The sequence below is a fragment of the Puma concolor genome, chromosome B1 (assembly GCF_028749965.1).
Source record: "Puma concolor isolate L17-30 chromosome B1, mPumCon1.1.hap2, whole genome shotgun sequence".
Lineage (NCBI taxonomy): Eukaryota > Metazoa > Chordata > Mammalia > Carnivora > Felidae > Puma > Puma concolor.
Window position 1 is genome coordinate 31,748,419 of NC_141670.1, and position 18,790 is coordinate 31,767,208.

The 18,790-nt window shown below is 51.3% G+C and overlaps 1 protein-coding gene across 2 annotated transcripts in view; it reads right to left on the reverse strand.

Moving 5' to 3' along the window:
* The window catches only part of DPYSL2 (dihydropyrimidinase like 2), a 132,750-nt gene that overhangs the window by 13,757 nt on the left and 100,203 nt on the right, over positions 1–18,790 (reverse strand). For both annotated transcript variants that reach the window (XM_025933145.2, XM_025933146.2), the window contains exons 4-8: positions 15,370–15,534; positions 12,399–12,460; positions 11,806–11,886; positions 11,208–11,276; positions 6,584–6,704 (exon numbers count right to left, since the gene is read on the reverse strand). In XM_025933145.2, the coding sequence (XP_025788930.1) occupies positions 6,584–6,704; positions 11,208–11,276; positions 11,806–11,886; positions 12,399–12,460; positions 15,370–15,534 (498 nt within the window). The remainder of the gene's footprint in view (positions 1–6,583; positions 6,705–11,207; positions 11,277–11,805; positions 11,887–12,398; positions 12,461–15,369; positions 15,535–18,790) is intronic.

Sequence of the window (18,790 nt, forward strand, 5' to 3'; positions counted from 1 at the left end):
TCAGAGAAAAAGCCTGCTTAGACCGTCTTTGAAAATCACTGGTTAAGCGCGGACGTTTTCCTGATTCTCTCGTGAGTTGCTATGGCTCACCCTCTCCCAGGACCTGCTCTTCAGTCCTCCCTTTGGAAGCTTTAGCACGAGGAGGAGCTGGTTCCTGGAACACCTCCTGGATCCCACCAAGTGTGAGTGCCCTTGACTGTGACCTTCATCCCACTCTACGAAACTCAGACTGGGGTGGGTCCCATTCTCTCTGCGCCTGGGAACGTGCACCTCCCTGCAAAGGAATGAACCCAGCCTGCAGCCTCTGAAAAACCCGGAACTGAAGCGGCGCTTCAAGGCCACTGCGGACCCGAACCGGTCTCCTTAGGCCAAGGCTGAGCCAGGACTCCTCGGCCAGCGCCAGGCTAAGATGGGGATAAGGGAGAAGGAGGGAGGCGTCTTGTAGCTCATCTCAGCTTTGTCCTGTTCAAATTTCAAGGGAATCAGAGGTCCTTGCTGGCTTTCCATTGATTTTTCTTTAGCCCCCAAAGGCAGGGCAGGGGTTAAACCAGCCTGTAGAAGGCCTCCTCCTCCAGGGAGAGGTAGGTCCACAGGTGGGGGGCTCTGCCATTCAGGACTGATGGCCCCCCAGTACCTCCCCAGGGTACCACTCCCATTTTATAAACACTGTTCCCGAGGGAGCCATGGATGAGCTTCCGGTCCTCCATCAGGCCACGGACACCACTAAACTGTGTGCCAGAAATAATAACCAATGATAATAATAAGCCACAAAATAGGCTTAAAGGGCCTTTCCACACTCCTCTAAATATACTGCTGACCCTCTCTTGGCGGCAGTTAGACCTTCATGACTTTCTTCTCCAGGGAGAGTCTGAACTGCAGGATGTGACCCCGAGCCAGCCTTTGGCAGGCTCTCTAGGATGGCAGGGAACTGCAAGGCCTTGGGGGTGGTGTTTATTCACAACGAGCCTGGGGCCTGAGTGCATTCATGAAGAATAAATGCAAGGCTGGGGTTTAGAAATGTTTGACAGCTCCTGGCTCTGACAGTTAAGTCATTTCCCATTAACTAGAAGCAAGAGGACAAATCCAGAGCAGAAACCATGGAAAACCATGTAGATGTATTTCAAAACACAGCCACAAAAGCACATTATAAAACCAACTGGGACAGTGACTCACTCTCACTCTCTCTCTCTCTCTCTCTCTCTCTCTCTCCTCTCAGAGAACCTAAGCCAGAACTCAACAGCCTAGGGCTCGTCCATGGATAACCCTGTCAGATTTTGGTACCAAGGGTGGTTCCAGAGGAACAGAATCAAAAGTTTTCTGAATTGATTCTGGGGTTTCTAGAATTGCCTCTCTAATCTGATTTGATTTAAAGGCACTAATGCCTCTGTTAAAACAGACGCACAAAATATCACCACTGCATACGCCCTATACTTATCATAAGAGGCTAAGTCTGGGTTGACCACAGATCTGATTCCTTAGAATACTGTTGGCAAACTGAGTAGAACACGATTGCCTGGTGGGTCCAAATAAAGTGGAGAAAGAAAAAGTTGAGGCCAGGGATTCAAACTCCCAGCCCGAGTGCTATATAAATGACCTGAGAGTTTCTAGGTCTGCCCTGAAAGAGACCTTCTCTCTAGGAGTCTTTTTTTTTTTTTTTAATTTTTTTGAATGTTTATTTATTTTTGGGGGGGGGAGGGGCAGAGAGAGAGAGAGAGGGAGACACAGAATCCGAAGCAGGATCCAAGCTCCGAGCTGTCAGCACAGAGCCTGATGCGGGGCTCGAACCCACGAACTGTGAGATCATGACCTGAGCCGAAGTCAGACGCTCAACTGACTGAGCCACCCAGGCGGCCCACAGGAGTCTTAAGAGTTTAGCCGGTTGGAAACCAAACCCACGGAATCATCCTGCTGTATTATAACACACACTGAATTCCCAACCTACCAAGGGCATTGACTGGGAAGGAATTCTGCCTCGAAACAGCCTTCAGACCCAGGCTGCAATATCCACTCTTCCCGGAGTCTCCTCTCTTCCCTGCCCCTCCCCACCCTGCAGACTTCAGCCTTAACAGCAACCACATTCGCAAGAGCCAATTCCTTAAGATCAATCTCTTTTTTTTTTTTCTTTCTCTCTCTCTCTCCCTCCCTCTTCCTCCCCACCCCTCTCCCTCCCTCTCTCTTGTAAATATATACAACAGTCTTCTGTTTCTCTGAAGGGCCCTAACACAGATTTTAGTGAGGTTTTATGACATTCACAAGCCAACCCATATGCCCCTCTTTGGGTTCAAAGTGCTGAGGTGGCACATTAGCTTAATACTAAGGCGTCAATCCCCAAGTTGGGGTGGTCCTCGCAGGCTCGATGAACCCAAGTTTTTCATGATGCTGGAGTCACTCCTATTGGCCCACAGGGCATAGGAAGTATTGGCTCAAGTGTGGGTTCCCAGGGTTTAACATCCCTCGGCGGTCACCAAATGTTCTAAACATTTCCGCATCTGGGTTACGGGGCTGGGGTGAGGACGATGGAGAAGGAGGTCTATCAGAGGAAGCTACCAGGCATGACCTGCATGCTACCATTCACACACAGAAGGTACTAGCAACCACACTAGAGTTCCCTCGTGGACAAAGTGCAGTCTGAGGGAGCCCATTCTAGAGAAATCCCCACACTAGACCCTCAGCGGGGAGACAGGTGGCCAGGAGTCTGGAACTACGGGCTGGATGATCTGGGGCAAGATATTTACTTTCTGCATTTTAATTTCTCTTCCACGAAATGAGCCCTATTAAATCAATCAATGTCTAAGTGCTTTTGAAGAGTAAAAATTGTCCAAAACAGTCTTTTCTTGGCCGTGTCTTCATTTCCTTATCTGCGGAATGGGACTGATGATACACGGCCCTGCTGAGTGGCACAGAACGGAGGCGGCAGCGCGCGAAAGTTTGGCTCTCTGGGAAGACTGCGTGCGGTCGTGCTAGGTCAAGTGCACGTGGAAAACAGTCTCATTTATATTCATCTCACTTTATCACTTACCCTGTATGCCTTGTCTTAGATTTAGGACCAGCAAGTTTCTAGGTGGGGAAGTATGTGGACATTAATAAAAAGACATAAAATCATGATCTTTCAACAGCTCTCATTTGTAGAGCAATGGTGGGTCCCTCATGCAGCCTGACCAGTGGGACAAGGAGGGGTGCACATCCATAAATACTTGCCCCTTTCCTTCCTCTGAGCTCGAACCATACTTGGCTTGCCCCTCTTTTATAACATTGACCATTTTCCATTGTGACTTTTTGTCCATGTGTCCCACCCCTACGAGTGAAGAAGCTGGGGGCTGGGACCATCCAGCACCACGGCCTGAAATATCACATAATAAAAGTTTGCTAAGGGGCGCCCGGGTGGCTCAGTCAGTTAAGCGTCCAACTTTGGCTCAGTTCATGATCTCATGGATTCTGAGTTCTAGCCCCACATTCGGCTCACTGCTATCAGCACAGAGCCCGCTTCGGATCCTCTGGCCCCCCTCCCCGCCCGTTGCCCCTACCCCACTCACGCTCTCCCTCTCTCTCTCAAAAATAAATAAATATTAAGAAAAAAAAAAAGTTTAGGGGCACCTGGGTGGCTCAGTCGGTTAAGTGTCTGACTTCCGCTCAGGTCACGATCTCGTGGTTCACGAGTTTGAGCCCCGCACCAGGCTCAGAGCCGGGAGCCTGCTTCAGGTTCTGTGTCTCCCCCTCTCTCTGCCCCTCCCTCACTTGCACTCTGTCTCTCTCTCTCAAAAATAAATAAACAACAACAACAACAAAATTTTGCTGAGTGAAGAACCTCTCCATCTTACAGATGAAGAAATGGGGCGGCAAAAAGTTGATAGGGCCTCACACTTGCCACCAGGGACCACGAGGACCCACCTGAGATAGAAAAGACTCCTTGGCAGAGAACCCCTACCTAAGGTTGGCAGGCATCTTCGAACCGGCCCTTCAGTCCTCAGTCATGAGAACAGCGAGTACAATCATTACGTGTCTGTACGCACGTTATCTCAGTCAGGCACCATCTCCACTTACAAGACGGGTTGCTACTGCAGATGGAAACTGAGACCCAGCGACGGTAAGGGAGCTGCCCGGCATCACAGGCTGGCGCACAGCGAGCTGGGATTTGATCCAGGACGGGACACTGATCCCAGAGCGCAAAGACGTAACACAACCGTATCCTGTTTTCCTTCTCGGTTGTTTGGGAATCCTTGCTTCTGTATTATGCACGACGCTCCTCGGTGTCAAGCTCTAGTTTCCCGCAGGTTCATAAGAACCCCAACAGATACCAGCATTTCTCATACTAAAATAATCTTCAAAGCATGAAGGGTAATTCAGATATTCACATGGATGTTCAGGCCCGAAGTTAGGCACCTGACAGTCAAGGCCCGATTCCACCGCCCGTTAGCCGTGAGCTCCGGTTTACTCAGCTGCAAAGTAAAACCAAGTGCAAAAAAATTCCTGCCCGGGCGGCCTCCCAGAGTTGTTATGAAGTTCCAACAAGATGGAAAGAGCCTTAAGAGCCCACAAGCAAGCGAGAAGCTCACATTCTTGCTCATTAGCACCCAAATGCACCAGAAATTCCTTTCTGGCAGCTCAGGCCCATCTCAAGCAAAGGGTTTCAGAGACCAAAGGGTGACAGTCTAAATGCAAAAGCCCACCCCGGGAACCATGATGCAGGCACAGTTGGACTGACACACGGAAAGTTCTAGAACAAAGAGACTGAGGCAGTCCCTTCTTGGTGCTCACTGCCCAATACACACACAGGGTCAAAGTCCTAAAGACGACAAAGGGACATCATCGGGCACCGAGTCACAGGTTACTGGAGCAGGACTGGACTCTACAGTAACACACATCAGTGCCACGTCTTGAAATGAAGAAACTGAGGCACAGGAAGTTCTCGAGACGCTTCAGAAGTGCCAGCAGGGCTGGCTCACAGGCCAGCACTGTGCGCCCCAGAGCAAGGCTAGCACCACCTGTCCGGGCCAGGGTCTGGGGAGAGACGGACTCCTCCCCCTCCAGCAGGGACAAGCAAAAGTCTGAATCAGAAAGCAAGTCCTCAGTTTTTACATGCTGTTAAATGGAATGTTTAATTACATTAAAATGTTAAAATGTTTGCTTAACTCCTTGTTTGTTATGATCATGTGGGTCCAGGATGGTTACTAAAATAAATAAAAGAAGCTGCTGCCTAATTTCCTCCCACTTTCCAGACACTGTGCCAACCGTCCCCAGGCTCCATGCAAGGAACGGTTCTGTGATTAATGTTGGGTGTTGAGATGGATGCAAACATGTGCCTGGGTGACAAAGGGCCCAGGTGAGGGAGGGTTACTGACACGAATCATCCAGTGTCTCCTGGAAAAACAACTCAAAGCGGATTCGCAGTGCATGACGTTATTTAGGGGAATGTTTATTTCAAAAAAGCAATTCCGGCAGCCGCCAGCAGAGGGCAGGTTTCCAAAAAGCTAGGAACCCAGCGACCCTGTGCTGAGCAGCCTAAGGACAGAGGCCCGGGGAGAGCTCCAAGGAACCGGGGCAGAAACTGCTGGGTCCATCTGGAAGTCATCATCTCTGGGGACAGGCTGACTCACCGGTCATTGAGCAATTTGTTCTAGGTCTTGTACCAAGTCACCCACCAGTGAAAAACTCCGACGCTGCTCCCTATGCCTGTGGATCACATCCCACAGAGAACTACAAACAAAAGCACAGAGGTCCAACGGTTCCCTTAAGATACAGAAAGAGATAAAGGGATAGAAAGAGACAGAGAGAGAGACACCAGGAGAAAGCTAGACAGAAATTAAGGGAGAAAAGATCAGGCCAGGATGCACCCTCACCAAGTCAGCTACCCACGATCAGCCGGTCCCTGGAGCCACACTCCCAAGCACAGGACACGTGATGTGACTGCGCAAACTCAGTCGACAGCAGATTACAAGATTCTGCTGCATTCATAATGTATAAGGTGCTCCACGAACAGCCTTTGGAAGCAGCAGAAGCCGTACTTAGTAAATTAGTTTCCAAGAACCTTCTCAATGGACTCCCTAGTACTAACAGAGCACCAGCCTCAGCCCAGGACCTATCAATATAATTTGTAAGGAGTGCCTCAAGCACCCGGAGAACCGGACACGAGGAGGCTCGGGGCAAGATCCCCTGCCCTACGCCCCCACAAGACTCTCTTACTTACCCCCACAGAAATCACTACCAGCCACGGAGCGGGCACTCATTTTGCAATAGAACGTTCCCCAGAAGAGTTCTGTGGCAGATGGAGCCTGACACCATCTGTGCATGTGCCTAGTTTATTTAGACTGCATCAAATTAAGTCCAACTTCGCTATAGAAGCAGGGGCGGGAGGGAAACGCGCCTGCCCCACCCACTCTTTGCAGCGCCCGGCTTTAAATAGATACTGACAAGGCGGCAGCGGTGGAACAGAGAGAGAAACCGGAGCTCCCTGCCTTGCTCAGCTGTAATTAGGTTAATGCTGGAACGCGATAAAAGCAGCCCACTTGGCATGAAGGTCTGGAAACGGAGCCCTCCTCCCTTCCTGACCTGCCCGCGGTCACACAGCCGTGGAGGTAACGCTCACCCTTTTTCCGGGCCTGGGCGATGACTTCGGCCGCGCTCTTGCTCATCACCTTGGTGACGTACAGAGGGCAGTTGGTCTGGTTGGCGATGGTAATCGAGCGATTCACGGCTTCGGCCTCGACCTGCAGAAGAGCACGTGAATGTAAGAACTGTGCCCACTCTGTGCCCACTCCACGGGCCGTCTTTACCCTCAACCCACCGAGAGAGGCCGAGAGGAACAAGAGGCCACGGTGTCCTCTGGGTTCTACCCTGAGTGGCACCCCAGGAGGGGGAGGTGACTCTCCCAGTGTCACTCAACACTGTTGGGTGGAAACGACGGGGGCGTTTCCTTCCTAGACCCTTTGAGTGGCTTGAAGAGTGCCCAGCCGACCTACGACATCAGCGTCAGCCCAGAGCTGGTAAGAAACGCGGATCTTCAGGCCGTTCCCAGACCCTCTGGGGATGGGACCCAGAAATGTGGTTAGTCCTAACAGCACCGGATTTTTATGCTTTGCGCACATGAGAAAACCACCAGGCAGGGAAACTGCTCCCAAGTCAGTACATTCGCTCCAGCTGTGTGGTCTTGAGTCGAGACAGTCAGTGGTTGAGATTTTTGTGCTGGGCTTCTGTCTGACACCCACAGATGAACCCAAGGAACAGCGCGACCTCACGGGGCTCTGGGAACGGAGCAGGCTTGACTGGGAACGTCAAGCAACGGTCCTTAGCCCGTGGTAACGTCCAAGGCCGCACACAGACTGGTACGGCCTTCCGCACGAGATGGGAGAGCTGCTCTAATAGACGAGTCTTTAAACCTGATGCTTCAATGAATAATATTTCAAAGACCCTGAGTGATTATTGCTAAATACCTGACCAGGTCAGACTACTGAGATCAAGGTATGCCTCACAGACATAGTGTGTGTTTAGAATGGGCAACTGAACGACCACGTGAAACTGTAGAACGATGGATCTCAAAAAGCCTCTTGCTCCCTCTCAGATCCTGGAAGAAAGCTGTGGCTTCAACTCCTTGAGACAGAGGGCTGGGTCTGACTCCGAGTTTTGTATCCTCTGTGCCCCACCCCCAGTGTAGCTCCAGCGGGACTACATTAGTTCCCAACACAGGGCCTGGTACACAGCCGCTGCCCCAACGTGTTTACTGAACAAATGGATTCCTTTATGTTAATGGTGAAAGTGAAGCCGTTCTGTAACGAGCTGCTATTTTTTGCAAGAAATAGCTGAGCTCCTAACTGAATTATCTTAGCTAACCAAGTTTCTACAGGAGCGTGGCCAAGAGCTAAGGTTCTATAATTGCATTAACTGGTAATCTAATTTAATAAATGACGACAACTTCATTCACGTTTGCCCTTTCGGGCATCAACCATGTGAAGAGAGAGGTCTCAAAATTCAAAGGCAAACCAAATGGCTCTTGAAAAAGCTCATTAATCGTCCAAATGTTTTTAATTCCTGGAATAGCTGAGCCATTGGCCCTCCCTCTCCTTGACTCCAGTTTCAACAGAAGTGCCTCTGGCCCGGGGAGGCACAGAGGAGGGATGGCCTGAATCTCTGCGGTCACCTCAGAAGTCTACAATGTGAAGTGCAGAAAGGACTCTTCTAGAATCTTCATGGCTTCCCAGCAGTGCCAATGACTACTCAATTTATTGGCTGAACACAAATCCTTCTGAAAGTGAACAGAGGCACTATTAATGAGTGCATGGGGGCAGCCGGCCTGGCCTGTGACTGTCCTGGGTGAACTGGAATGTGAAATTGGACTAATTAGGGAATAAATGGAGCAAAAGTGCCAGTTCTACTGGGGGCCTACCCCTGCGGGACAGGCTTCCCAGGGCCCACTCTGGATTCGCTCATCCACTGTGAGGTGAGCTCTGGTCCCACCCCTGCTCCCGCAGACGCCGGGGGATGGCCGACACCTAACTACAGGGCCACTTCATTGAAAGAGAAGGCCACTTAGACCCCATCTCTCTGTGTTCCACTCAGAACATGGAAGGATCCACGTTTACCCTTCTGTGTGTACCTGTGCAGGCCCCTTACATGCAGGGAACTGATTTAAATAATATTGACCTAAAATATTAGGAAAATAGTATTACAACTTAAAATTTTAAGAAAATTGTCTCATGATAGAGCTCTGAAGGATTTGGGGGGTCACTGAGACTTGATGATTTTTAAGACTGGACACCCCAAGATCCAGAGAGGAAAGCCACTTATCTAGGGACATACAACAGCGTTGGCGCTCACTGACCACAGTGTCGGTACACACAACAGAATCAGAATACACAACAGTGTCTGCACACAACACCCCCTCTGTGGCTCAGTCCCCCAACTGTCGGCCTGCCCCAGCGGCAGTTCCAGAAAGCCTAGCCAGAAAGCTCTCTTCTCTGGGGAAGCCTCTTGGTCACCATCACCCTCACCCGCGTGTCCCCAACTTCCTTCCCAGATGCCAGCCTTTCGGCCCGGAGCCCCAGTCACATCTACCCTGCCTGGTTACTTTCCATCTCTCTCTTCCTCTCCAGCTCATCCATAGTCCCCTGCTCATTCATCTCGCAGTCCCAACAGGGCCCAGTCATCATACATGTCGGGCACCATTGATGGACAGGTGGTTTCTAGATTGCTGCATTCCCTACGGTTTCCCTCTCAGTCTTCTCAGCTGGAAAGGTTGGGGGGGGGGGGGGGGAGACCCTGCTGGCAATCTCACGTGGTGGGCTGGAGAGAAGAACAGAGAGCAGCAGGAATGTGATTTGTGCAGCTCAAACCACGTTGACCACCATGATGCGGCGACAGATCATGAAACCGAGAAGGAATTACACGTTTGCATGTTATTAACCACTGCTTCATACGTACAGGGTGGTATCTCCCTACCTACACGGTCAAGCTCAAGTTCCTTCAGAACGGTTCCGTTTTCTTCTCTTTGTCGCCCACAGAGGGTTTAACGCGACAGATCCCTGGTGCCAAACTGAAAAAGCATCACCAGGAGCTGAGGGAGAAGGGGCCAGCTCGTGCCGGTGGCTCACGGGGCTGTTATAATGGTGCACTTGCTCAGGGGAAGCCCCCAACACTGAGGCTGACCGAGAGCAGGTGCCTCTGAATCAGCTGGGAAGCAGATGACCTTGGAAAGCAGAGAGAAGAGAAAGCCCCCCAAACAGCGGTTCATGAGGCAAGAGGACCCACCCCCGAAGCCAAGAGCTCCTCGAATGGGAGCACTCCAGACCTGCCAGCCCCCAGGGAAGGCTCCACGCTCCACTGCAGGGGACTCTGAGATTCTCCACACAACAGCTGCTGGAGAGAAGTCTCCGGCGACTAACCATGGAAAAACGGGTTTGATTCTTGTGGTCAAAATCGCAACCAGAACAGCTCTCCCGTGATACCTTTTGCCTGCTCAGTAAACCCCAGGCTTGCTTCCTGTTTTCAAGTCTGCGGGGATGCAGGGATGCCGAGCAGAGAGGAGGAGGAAGGAAAGCAAGCCCCCAGGAAGGCTCTTCCGAGTTCAGCAGGAGCAGGGCTCTCAGAAGTAGCCTCGTGTAACAAGGGAAGCGGCGCCTGCTTTTCTCATCTCAGTGTGCCACACACTCTTGCCTACCTGCACAGCCACAGCAGGGCGGGAGCGGCCCCCAACCGCCCCAGGGGATGGAGGGGAGAACACAACTTTCCCGGTAAGCCCAGCCCCAGGTATCACCACCCGGTTACAGGGGCCCAGGGGCTTTATGGTGAGCTTGGGCTCCCATGTGTGCACGCGTGTGTGTGTGTGTGCGTGCGTGTGTGTGTTATAGGTACACACTTGTGTACAAAACCAACCTCAGGTCCCCTGGGCATCAGCCACTGAGACTGTCGCCCTCTCTCTCCTGTGAGCTCCTCCCAGAGTCACTGTCCACCAGCCCCAGAGGCAGCATGCAGCTAACACAGGGGCCAAAAGATGTCACCTTCAACCTCCCTCCCCCGTGTGCTGGCCCCAGCTCATCCCTTCGGCTCTTTAGCGTGCGTGGGAAGGCTGGATGGTCGTGGAAGGAGCTATACCCCATGGCCTGGAGAGGGACCAGAGATACTCAAGATGTAATAGGTTCCGTCCCTCCACTGAGGAGAGGAAAGTGTCCTCAGGGCCACAGATGGTGTTGAAGGTGCCCTGGTGCATGTGTGTCTGCAGCTCTGTCCCTGTGTGTCTGTCCTTAGGAGTCTCTGTGCGTCTATGGCGACGCCTCGGTCTGTGTGTCTGTCTCAGAGTCTGTGTCTCTGTCTCAGAGTCTGTGTCTCTGTCTCTGTCAGTCTGCGTGCGTTGTGTGTGTGCACATGCAGTAAAAATGCAGAACACGGGGCGCCTGGGTGGCGCAGTCGGTTAAGCGTCCGACTTCAGCCAGGTCACGATCTCGCGGTCCGTGAGTTCGAGCCCCGCGTCGGGCTCTGGGCTGATGGCTCAGAGCCTGGAGCCTGTTTCAGATTCTGTGTCTCCCTCTCTCTCTGCCCCTCCCCCGTTCATGCTCTGTCTCTCTCTGTCCCAAAAATAAATAAAAACGTTGAAAAAAAAAAAATTAAAAAAAAAAAAAATGCAGAACACGGAAGTGTCAATCCTCAGTGTGCGGGACATTCCCAGTGCCTCCCCCTTCTCTTTCTTCTGCCTGTTTCTTCTGCTTTCCATAGATGTTCACCTCCTCAGGCCGGCTCAGCACGTGTCCCTCGGGGCCCGTGATGCCCAGATCCAGGATCCTCTGCTGCTCCTGCAAGGTTTAAAGCAAGCCAGGCCGTCAGGGAGAGCTGGACTTGAGATGCTCTGATCGCTAGAGACCTTTTACCCAAAAAGCTACTCAGGAGAGATGATCACTCGGCTCTTATGCCAGGGCCTTGTGAAGAGAAGGGTTCAGTACCCTGTCCCCAGTCCTGCCTGAGCAGGTGTTCAGCTCTCCCCCGGGATGCTGAGAGCCCACGCGTGCCCGGCCCTGGGCCACAGTGTAAAATGTCTGTACGTGGAAGCCCATGTCGCCCACCCACAGGCGGCTGCCCTACAGGACGAGAGAACTGACTTCTCTGTGCAAAGGGAACAGGCCGTGCATCCCGTGGAATGCAGAGAGGCACACGTCCCCGACATCCACGCTGCTGGTGAGGCTCTTAGCACCGTGCCCAGGGCGGTCACACCAGGTCACCCTGTTTCTCCTGCTTGCAGCTGAGCCACAGAAGTGGTTTCCTGCTCCCGAGCCCACCTCTCACCCTGCACGTCATGAAGAAACGATGAGGAAGAGGGCCTCATACCTCTGCAATGATGTCGCCGTTTTCTGCGTGGACTTGGGCAATTGCACCGATATCCCGGATCACGCTCAATACTTCATAGATCTGGAGGAGGGGAGGGGATCAGAGACAGGGACGTCCATCTACCTGCTCACAGGTATAGCCACTCCCCTGCCGGCCACAGGGGTCAGAAACGGCACCGGTGGCCGCTACTGTTAAGGCTGGCTCTGTGGACAGGCCCCCAGGGCAAGGCTTCCGGCCACATGTGGCCGAGCAGGCCCGCGCGGTAATCAACAGGGACAGCATAACCTAAGGGACTCGGAGTAGGGGAGGGTCACGGATGACACCTGGCTCTCCGCCAGGTTTGCTGAGGTGGCTCTGAGTACATCTCTGGGCTACTCTGTCCCACAGAGGCAGGTCTGAGGCTGACTCCAGAGCCCCGGGGGCCAGTGCACTGGCTTCAGACCCTCCCTAAAGGTAAAGTTACATCAGGGAGTTCATCCACCAGCCATGTCCCATGAAGCCAAGGGACATACACACACCGGAGGCAGCTTCCAAAACAACGACATTGGCCCAAATGTACCAAATGCCTGTTCAGAAAAGGCAACCTTCCTTACCTGGGAATCAGTTAGCTGGAAGCGATCTTTGAAAGCCATGTACACCAGGAAGGAATTGACCCCTAGTGGACAGACAAAATAGAGAGGTGGACACAGGACTTTAATAAATAAACCAAATAATCTGGAAGCGACTAAGAAAGGTATAATACTATGCATATACGTATACAGATAGAGAGAAGAAAGACGGGAGAGACAGAGACAGAGGCGGAGACAGAAATATAAAGAATTGGTAAAAGAGGGTGCAAAAGCTTTTAGCATCCTGACAGTTTTTCTCTAAGTTTAAAACTATACCAAACTTAGAAGTTGCCTGTACCTCTACGTGTATTCAAATGCACAGCAACGTTATTCACATTAGCCAAAGGGCAGAAGTGTCCGCTGACCGACGAATGGATACACGAAATGTCGTACAGTCATACAGCAGAACGTCACTCAGCCCGAAGCTGGAAGAATATCCTGTCACATGGATGAACCCTGAGGACATTACACTAAGGGAACTAGCCAGTCACTATAGGACAGATACGTAAGATTCCATTTACAAGTCAAATTTACAGAGACAGGAAGTAGAATGGGGGTGGGCGGTGCCTGCGTGGCTCAGTCGGATGAGTGTCTGACTTCCGCTTAGGTCAAGATCTTGCAGTCCATGGGTTCGAGCCCCACGTCAGGCTCTGTGCTGACAGCTCGGAGGCTGGAGCCTGCTTCGGATTCTGTGTCTTCCTCTCTCTGCCCCTCCCCTGAGCTCTGTTTCTCTCTCTCTCTCTCAAAAATAAACATTAAAAAAATGTTTTTTAATTAAAAAAAAGGAGAATGGGGATTGCCAGGGGTTGGGGGTAGGAGGGACTGGGGGTTGGTGTTTAATGGGTACAGAGCTTCAGTGTGGAAAGATGACAAGTTCTGGGGATGGGTGGTGAAATGGTTGCACAACAATGTGAATGTACTTAATGTCATTGAATGTGTATTTAAAAATGATTAAGATGGGGGCACCCGGGTGGCTCATTCAGTTAAGTGTCCGACTCTTGATCTTGGCTCAGGTCATGATCTCACAGTTTGTGAGTTCGAGCCCCACGTCAGGCTCTGTGCTGACAGCTCAGAGCCTGGAGCCCGCTTCAGATTCTGTGTCTCCCCCTCTCTCTGTCCCTCCCCTGCTCCTGCTCTGTGTCTCCCTCTCTCTCAATAATAAATAAATGTTAAAAAAAATTTTTTTAATAAAATAAAAATAAATACAAAGTGAAAAAATAAAAACAAAAGTTGCCCCCAGCTGTTGTGACTTTGAGAAGAAAATGAAATCGAATATTCTGTGAAGATCTACAAGATCTAGATCTTTCCTCTGGTAAACAGACTTCCATCCAAGCTGATTTTTAAGAAACGTTCTTGGGGCGCCTGGGTTGCTCAGTTGGTTGGGCATCCGACTTCGGCTCAGGTCATGATCTCACAGTCTGTGAGTTCAAGCCCCGCATCAGGCTCTGGGCTGACAGCTCAGAGCCTGGAGCCTGCTTCGGATTCTGTGTCTCCCTCTCGCTCTGACCCTCCCCTATTCATGCTCTGATTCTCTCTGTCTCAAAAATAAATAAACATTAACAAAAAAAAAGAAAAAGAAACGTTCTTAAGTAAGAAAGGGTCCAATAAGCTGATGTTGCAATTCTCACCCTGGCATTTCAGAGTCCTTGCCTCCCGAGGCACCAGACCAAACATCCCTGCCTGACATCCATCACAATGGTAAACAACTGTACTGACAACCTTCTAGTCTTGGAGTTTAATTCAAGCCACCTGGGGGTGCTGAACGCTGCCCGGGCTCAGTGGCTTGGGACATCCCAACCCTTCTCTCTGGCCAGGCAACAGTTGCTATGGTGACACTCTCGCCTGATTTGGATTCGATTCAGTTTAAGTATGGAAAGTTAAACCCTTTAAGACTCTGTATTCTCAAAAGCGAGAAAGGTCAAAGGTTACTTCTTTTCTTTTAGGTGGAACCTTTGTGCCAGAAAGAATCTTAGGATATCTAGTCCAATACCCTCATGTGATTTTTTTTTTAACGGAGACTCATGAAATTTAAGTAATTCCCCAAGGTCATATGGCTAATGCGAGGAAGACACACTAAACCCAAGACTCCAGAGTTTCATTCTGGGCGTTTTCGGCCGTATTCACGGATACCTACCGTATCCGCACCTAGAGACTTCCCTCCTGCTATTTTACCCACAGCGGTACTCCTGGGCTTAGAAGTCTCAGAACCCGAAAGCAACAGGCGCTCCCCTGACAGTTAAGATCCCATGAAGCCAAGAGGTCACCCTAGGAGTCTAGTCTCTAGCCAAGCTCAAGAAGACCCCAGAAGATGAAGTGACTTGGCATTAGCACCTGAACTCCCAAGGTCCCTGTGGACAGAAGGGTCCCAAAGGCACCCTGAGGTAGTCCGGATTCTTCCAGCCTGCCTGGGAATCCTCCAGGGTCCAACCCCTGGAATCCTACTCCCTGAAATAGTCCCCTGGCATGAAAAAGACCTTTCAGGTTGTCCCAGAGCCTCCTCACCCTCAAGTCTATCCTGGTCCTCGTGGGTTTGCAGGAAGAGTCCCCCACTCGGCATCCTGGGCACCTCCTCCCCCCGCCCATGACGGTCCAGAATCCTCACTGGGACAGGCGTTCTTATCCTCTGAGGGCAAATCAGTCCCATGGCCTCAACTCTCCAACCTGGCTGGGCGCAGTTCCCTCAAACCAGTAAGCTGTGTGCAGTTGTCACACAGGAACCGGTCCCCCTGGTGAGGCTCCGTCCGGTTCTCCCGTCAATGAAAGCTTCCGTTGCCGTGCTGGGTTTGGCTGCCTCCAGTGGGCACCAGCTGCGGCCCCACCTTCTCTCCTTGCAGGCACGGAGGAGAGGCACAGAGGGGTCTGCAAGCGCTATTCACAGAGCTCTCCTTCAGAGAGCTGTGCCGGCTCGTGTACCGAAATGGAAATATCCCCGGAGGTGCCAGTCAGCATAACCTACCGTGGTCCTTCACCAGGGCCTCTATCTCCTCCTGGATGCCCTTATGCCACTCCGTGATGTCCACGTGCAGAGAGTAGTCACAGCAGGACTTGCTGTCAGCCCACTCCCTCCACTGGTCGAAGGCTGCCAGCAGGCTTGTCCCGGGCTCGGGCACGACATGGTCAACTAGAAAAGAACAAACATTTGTCGTCATCAACAGAAGGCTCGAGGGCCACGGGTCAGCAGCAGTTTTCCCGTCTCAACCTTGAATAAGGCTTCTTGGGTCCACAACCGAGATGGTGATCTCTACAACCAGCTCCTAAGAATCCACTGAAACCAACGGACTCCCCGAGAGGGAGAAAGCAGAAAGCAGAAACCTTGGCATGGCACGATTACTCCCACGAAACCACGCATGAACTGCCCGGATCTGATTGCCCGGCTCAGAGTCCCTGAAAGCAGGTACCTTGGGACATCTCACGGACAATGAGTCCTTACGGACAATGGCAGTGTCAGATGGCCGGCCGGAGCTGCCAAACCTTTCCGTGTGGCGATAGCTGGCTGTGAGGCGCCCCCCACCAGACAGCAAGGAACTCGAAGATGCTGGACCCTCGCCACGCAGGCTGAGGCTTTCAAAGCTTCCCCAGTGTATCCGATCTCTCGTCGGCGCTCATATTTCTGCAGCATAATACCACTTTGTAATGTAAGGGAGATCTTTTCGTCTTAAGAGTTCAAAGCGTCTTTTAAAACAGTGGTTATTGTTATATAGTTATTGAGTTAGGCTGAGATGGAAGAAGGGGGGCTCTGGACTCCAGGTGAACTGAGTTTGTCTCCTGGCTCCACTACCTGCCAGCAACGCGCTCTTGGGGAAGCTACTCAATCGCCACTACCCTAAATTTCTGTGCTGGTTTAAAATGGGGATATTAACTGCTGCACACGTTTGTTGTGAGGATTAAAGGAAACAGCCTATCTATCGATCTTTTGTCATTCCCCTATTTAAATCTTCCAGTGGTCTCCCCTTAAGATAAAGATTAAAGTCCCCAACAAGGTCTGCAAGATTCTGCCCAGCCTGGCCCTTGCCCCCTCTAACAACATCACTCTGGATCAACTTCCCTTTGCACTCTGCTCTCCTCCAACCGCGTGGGCTACCTTTCAGTTCCTGCTTCCTTCTGCCACAGGGCCTTTGCACAGGTAGTAATATCTCTAAGTCTCAGAGAACTCTCGCCCAGTTACCTTGATGAAAAGAGGGTTGCCAGAACAATTATTACCCATCTCCCGCACAGAGACACTAAAATATGCACTGCAATGACTTGTCCACGATCAAATCAAACTTAGGCAACAAAAAAAGACAAAACGCAGGACTCTTGACCCCTAAAGCAATGAATCATTCTTCTAAATAAAATATTAGGTTTCCTACACCCAGGTAAGTAGTTCTCGGCTAAGAAAATGCCAGCCCAGGCAATGCCAGTGAGCTCATATTTCTGAAATGGATCAAATCTTGCAGACGCTGCTCAACCGTCATCAACTGAACTTGGTTTTGTACGTCTCAAAAATGTGCACATCTGAGCTGAATTGTCTTTTGATGAAATGTCCTTTTTTTTCATCAGTAGCCGTATATGTAATTAAGCGCCTAGTTGGTACTGTAATACGTATAGTGTTATCTAACGAAAGCAATGAGGATGTCACACTTGGGATGCAAGTCAGTTCCGTCTGTAAAATGCTAACAGAAACCCTGGCAAAACAATTCCAATTTTCTTAAACTGTGCCCCACCCCGCACCCCGCAAAAAAGGAGGAGGAGGGAGAGGAGGAGGGGCAGGAGGAGGCAGAAGACAAGGAGGAGGAAAATAGAACTTTGTTGCAAATACAGTTTGGACAGAATCTCCCTAGTCACGCCCCTGGCTTCGTCGCTTGCCCCGCCGCACCAGCCTGCATAGGCAGCCGGAGAGATGGATCTTGTCAAATCTTTCCCCAGATCCTGCCACTCTGCCGGTTAATCCTTCGGTGGCTGCCCAGCACCTTAGAGCCACATTCAAGCTCCCCCCTTGGTCCTGTGGATCCAGTCTCATCTCTCCAACACTCTCTTGCCCCTCCCCCTGGCTCATCCCCGTCGGCCCCCTGCCATTACTTGAGCTGCCCAACTCCACCCGACCTCCAGAACTTTCCACCAGCTGTCTTCTCTCTCTGGACACCCATTCTCTTGGCTCTTTGCTTGGGCATCCCTGCCTCCCCCTCACTGGCTGAATGTCACCATCCCAGCGTGACATCCTCATCTGCAGTATTTCTGTATCCATCCCCCCTAGTTTGCTATCTGACTCCCCCACGAGGATGTAAACTCCCTCGGAGGAGGGACTGAGTGCCTGGATCGAGGAAGTGCTCAACAAACATTTTCAATAAATGAATACATGTTCCCTTCCAGCTCGCATGCCTCCCTGCAAGATCAGGTCAAGCACCAAAGGAGGTGGTCTCCTGGGAACGTGACCAGATTTTCCGGCTCAGCCTCAAGCATATGTAAGGAGGTCTGGTGCTAAGCTACTCAAACTGGAGTGTGTTTAAGAACTCTCTTGAGAGCTTATTAAAACACAGGTTCCTGGACATCCCCAGAGTTTCAGATTCTGTAGGTCTGGGCTGGAACCTGAGAATTTGCATTTTCTTAAAGCTTATTTATTTTGAGAGAGAGAGAGTTGGGAAGGGGCAGAGAGAGACGAAGAGAAGAGAGAGAGAATCCCAAGCAGGCTCTGCACTGGAAGCGAGGAGCCTGATGTGGGGCTCGAACTCACGAACCATGAGATCCTGCATGCCCTGAGCCTAAGTCAGACACTTAACCGACTGAGCCACCCAGGCGCCCTGAGAATATGGTTTTTAATCATGTCTCTTAGAGCTGCTGGGTCTGCCTTGGATCACTGAGTGCAAATCTTTTCCCATTTTCTTCTCCAAGCACCTGAACTCACTCATGCCCATCTTTACCCCATTTTACTACACAACAGCATTGCCACTTACAAAAAAACATCAGGTTCCCTGGCTGGAATAATACCGTAGCCTCCCTCCATGTCCAAAAAACAGCTCCTAGGGTTACGAACTCTTGAAAACTCAGGATACAGACAAAGCTGAGAGCTCCAGGGAAATAAACATGTTTCCTCTAAAAACGAATGACACTCAGAAACGTGTCCATGGAAAGCCTCCTCATGTTTTCCCACGGTCCTTTCCCTAGGAGCTCTCTCCTAGGAAGAGCTGCCCCAGGGCACAGGGCAGAATGTCATCCTCACTTCCGGAGGGAGCAGAGATGACCCACTGGAAGACACAAGCCTGCAAAGGATTTGCCTGGAACTCTCAGGCCTTGTCCCCGGTGATTTCCCTAAGCTGTCCCTGCAAGAGCCTGCTGGCTTTTGCCTCGCAGCTGACTTTTTCCCCTTGTGTAAGACGTGAGGGAGAGCTCATCAACCCAGC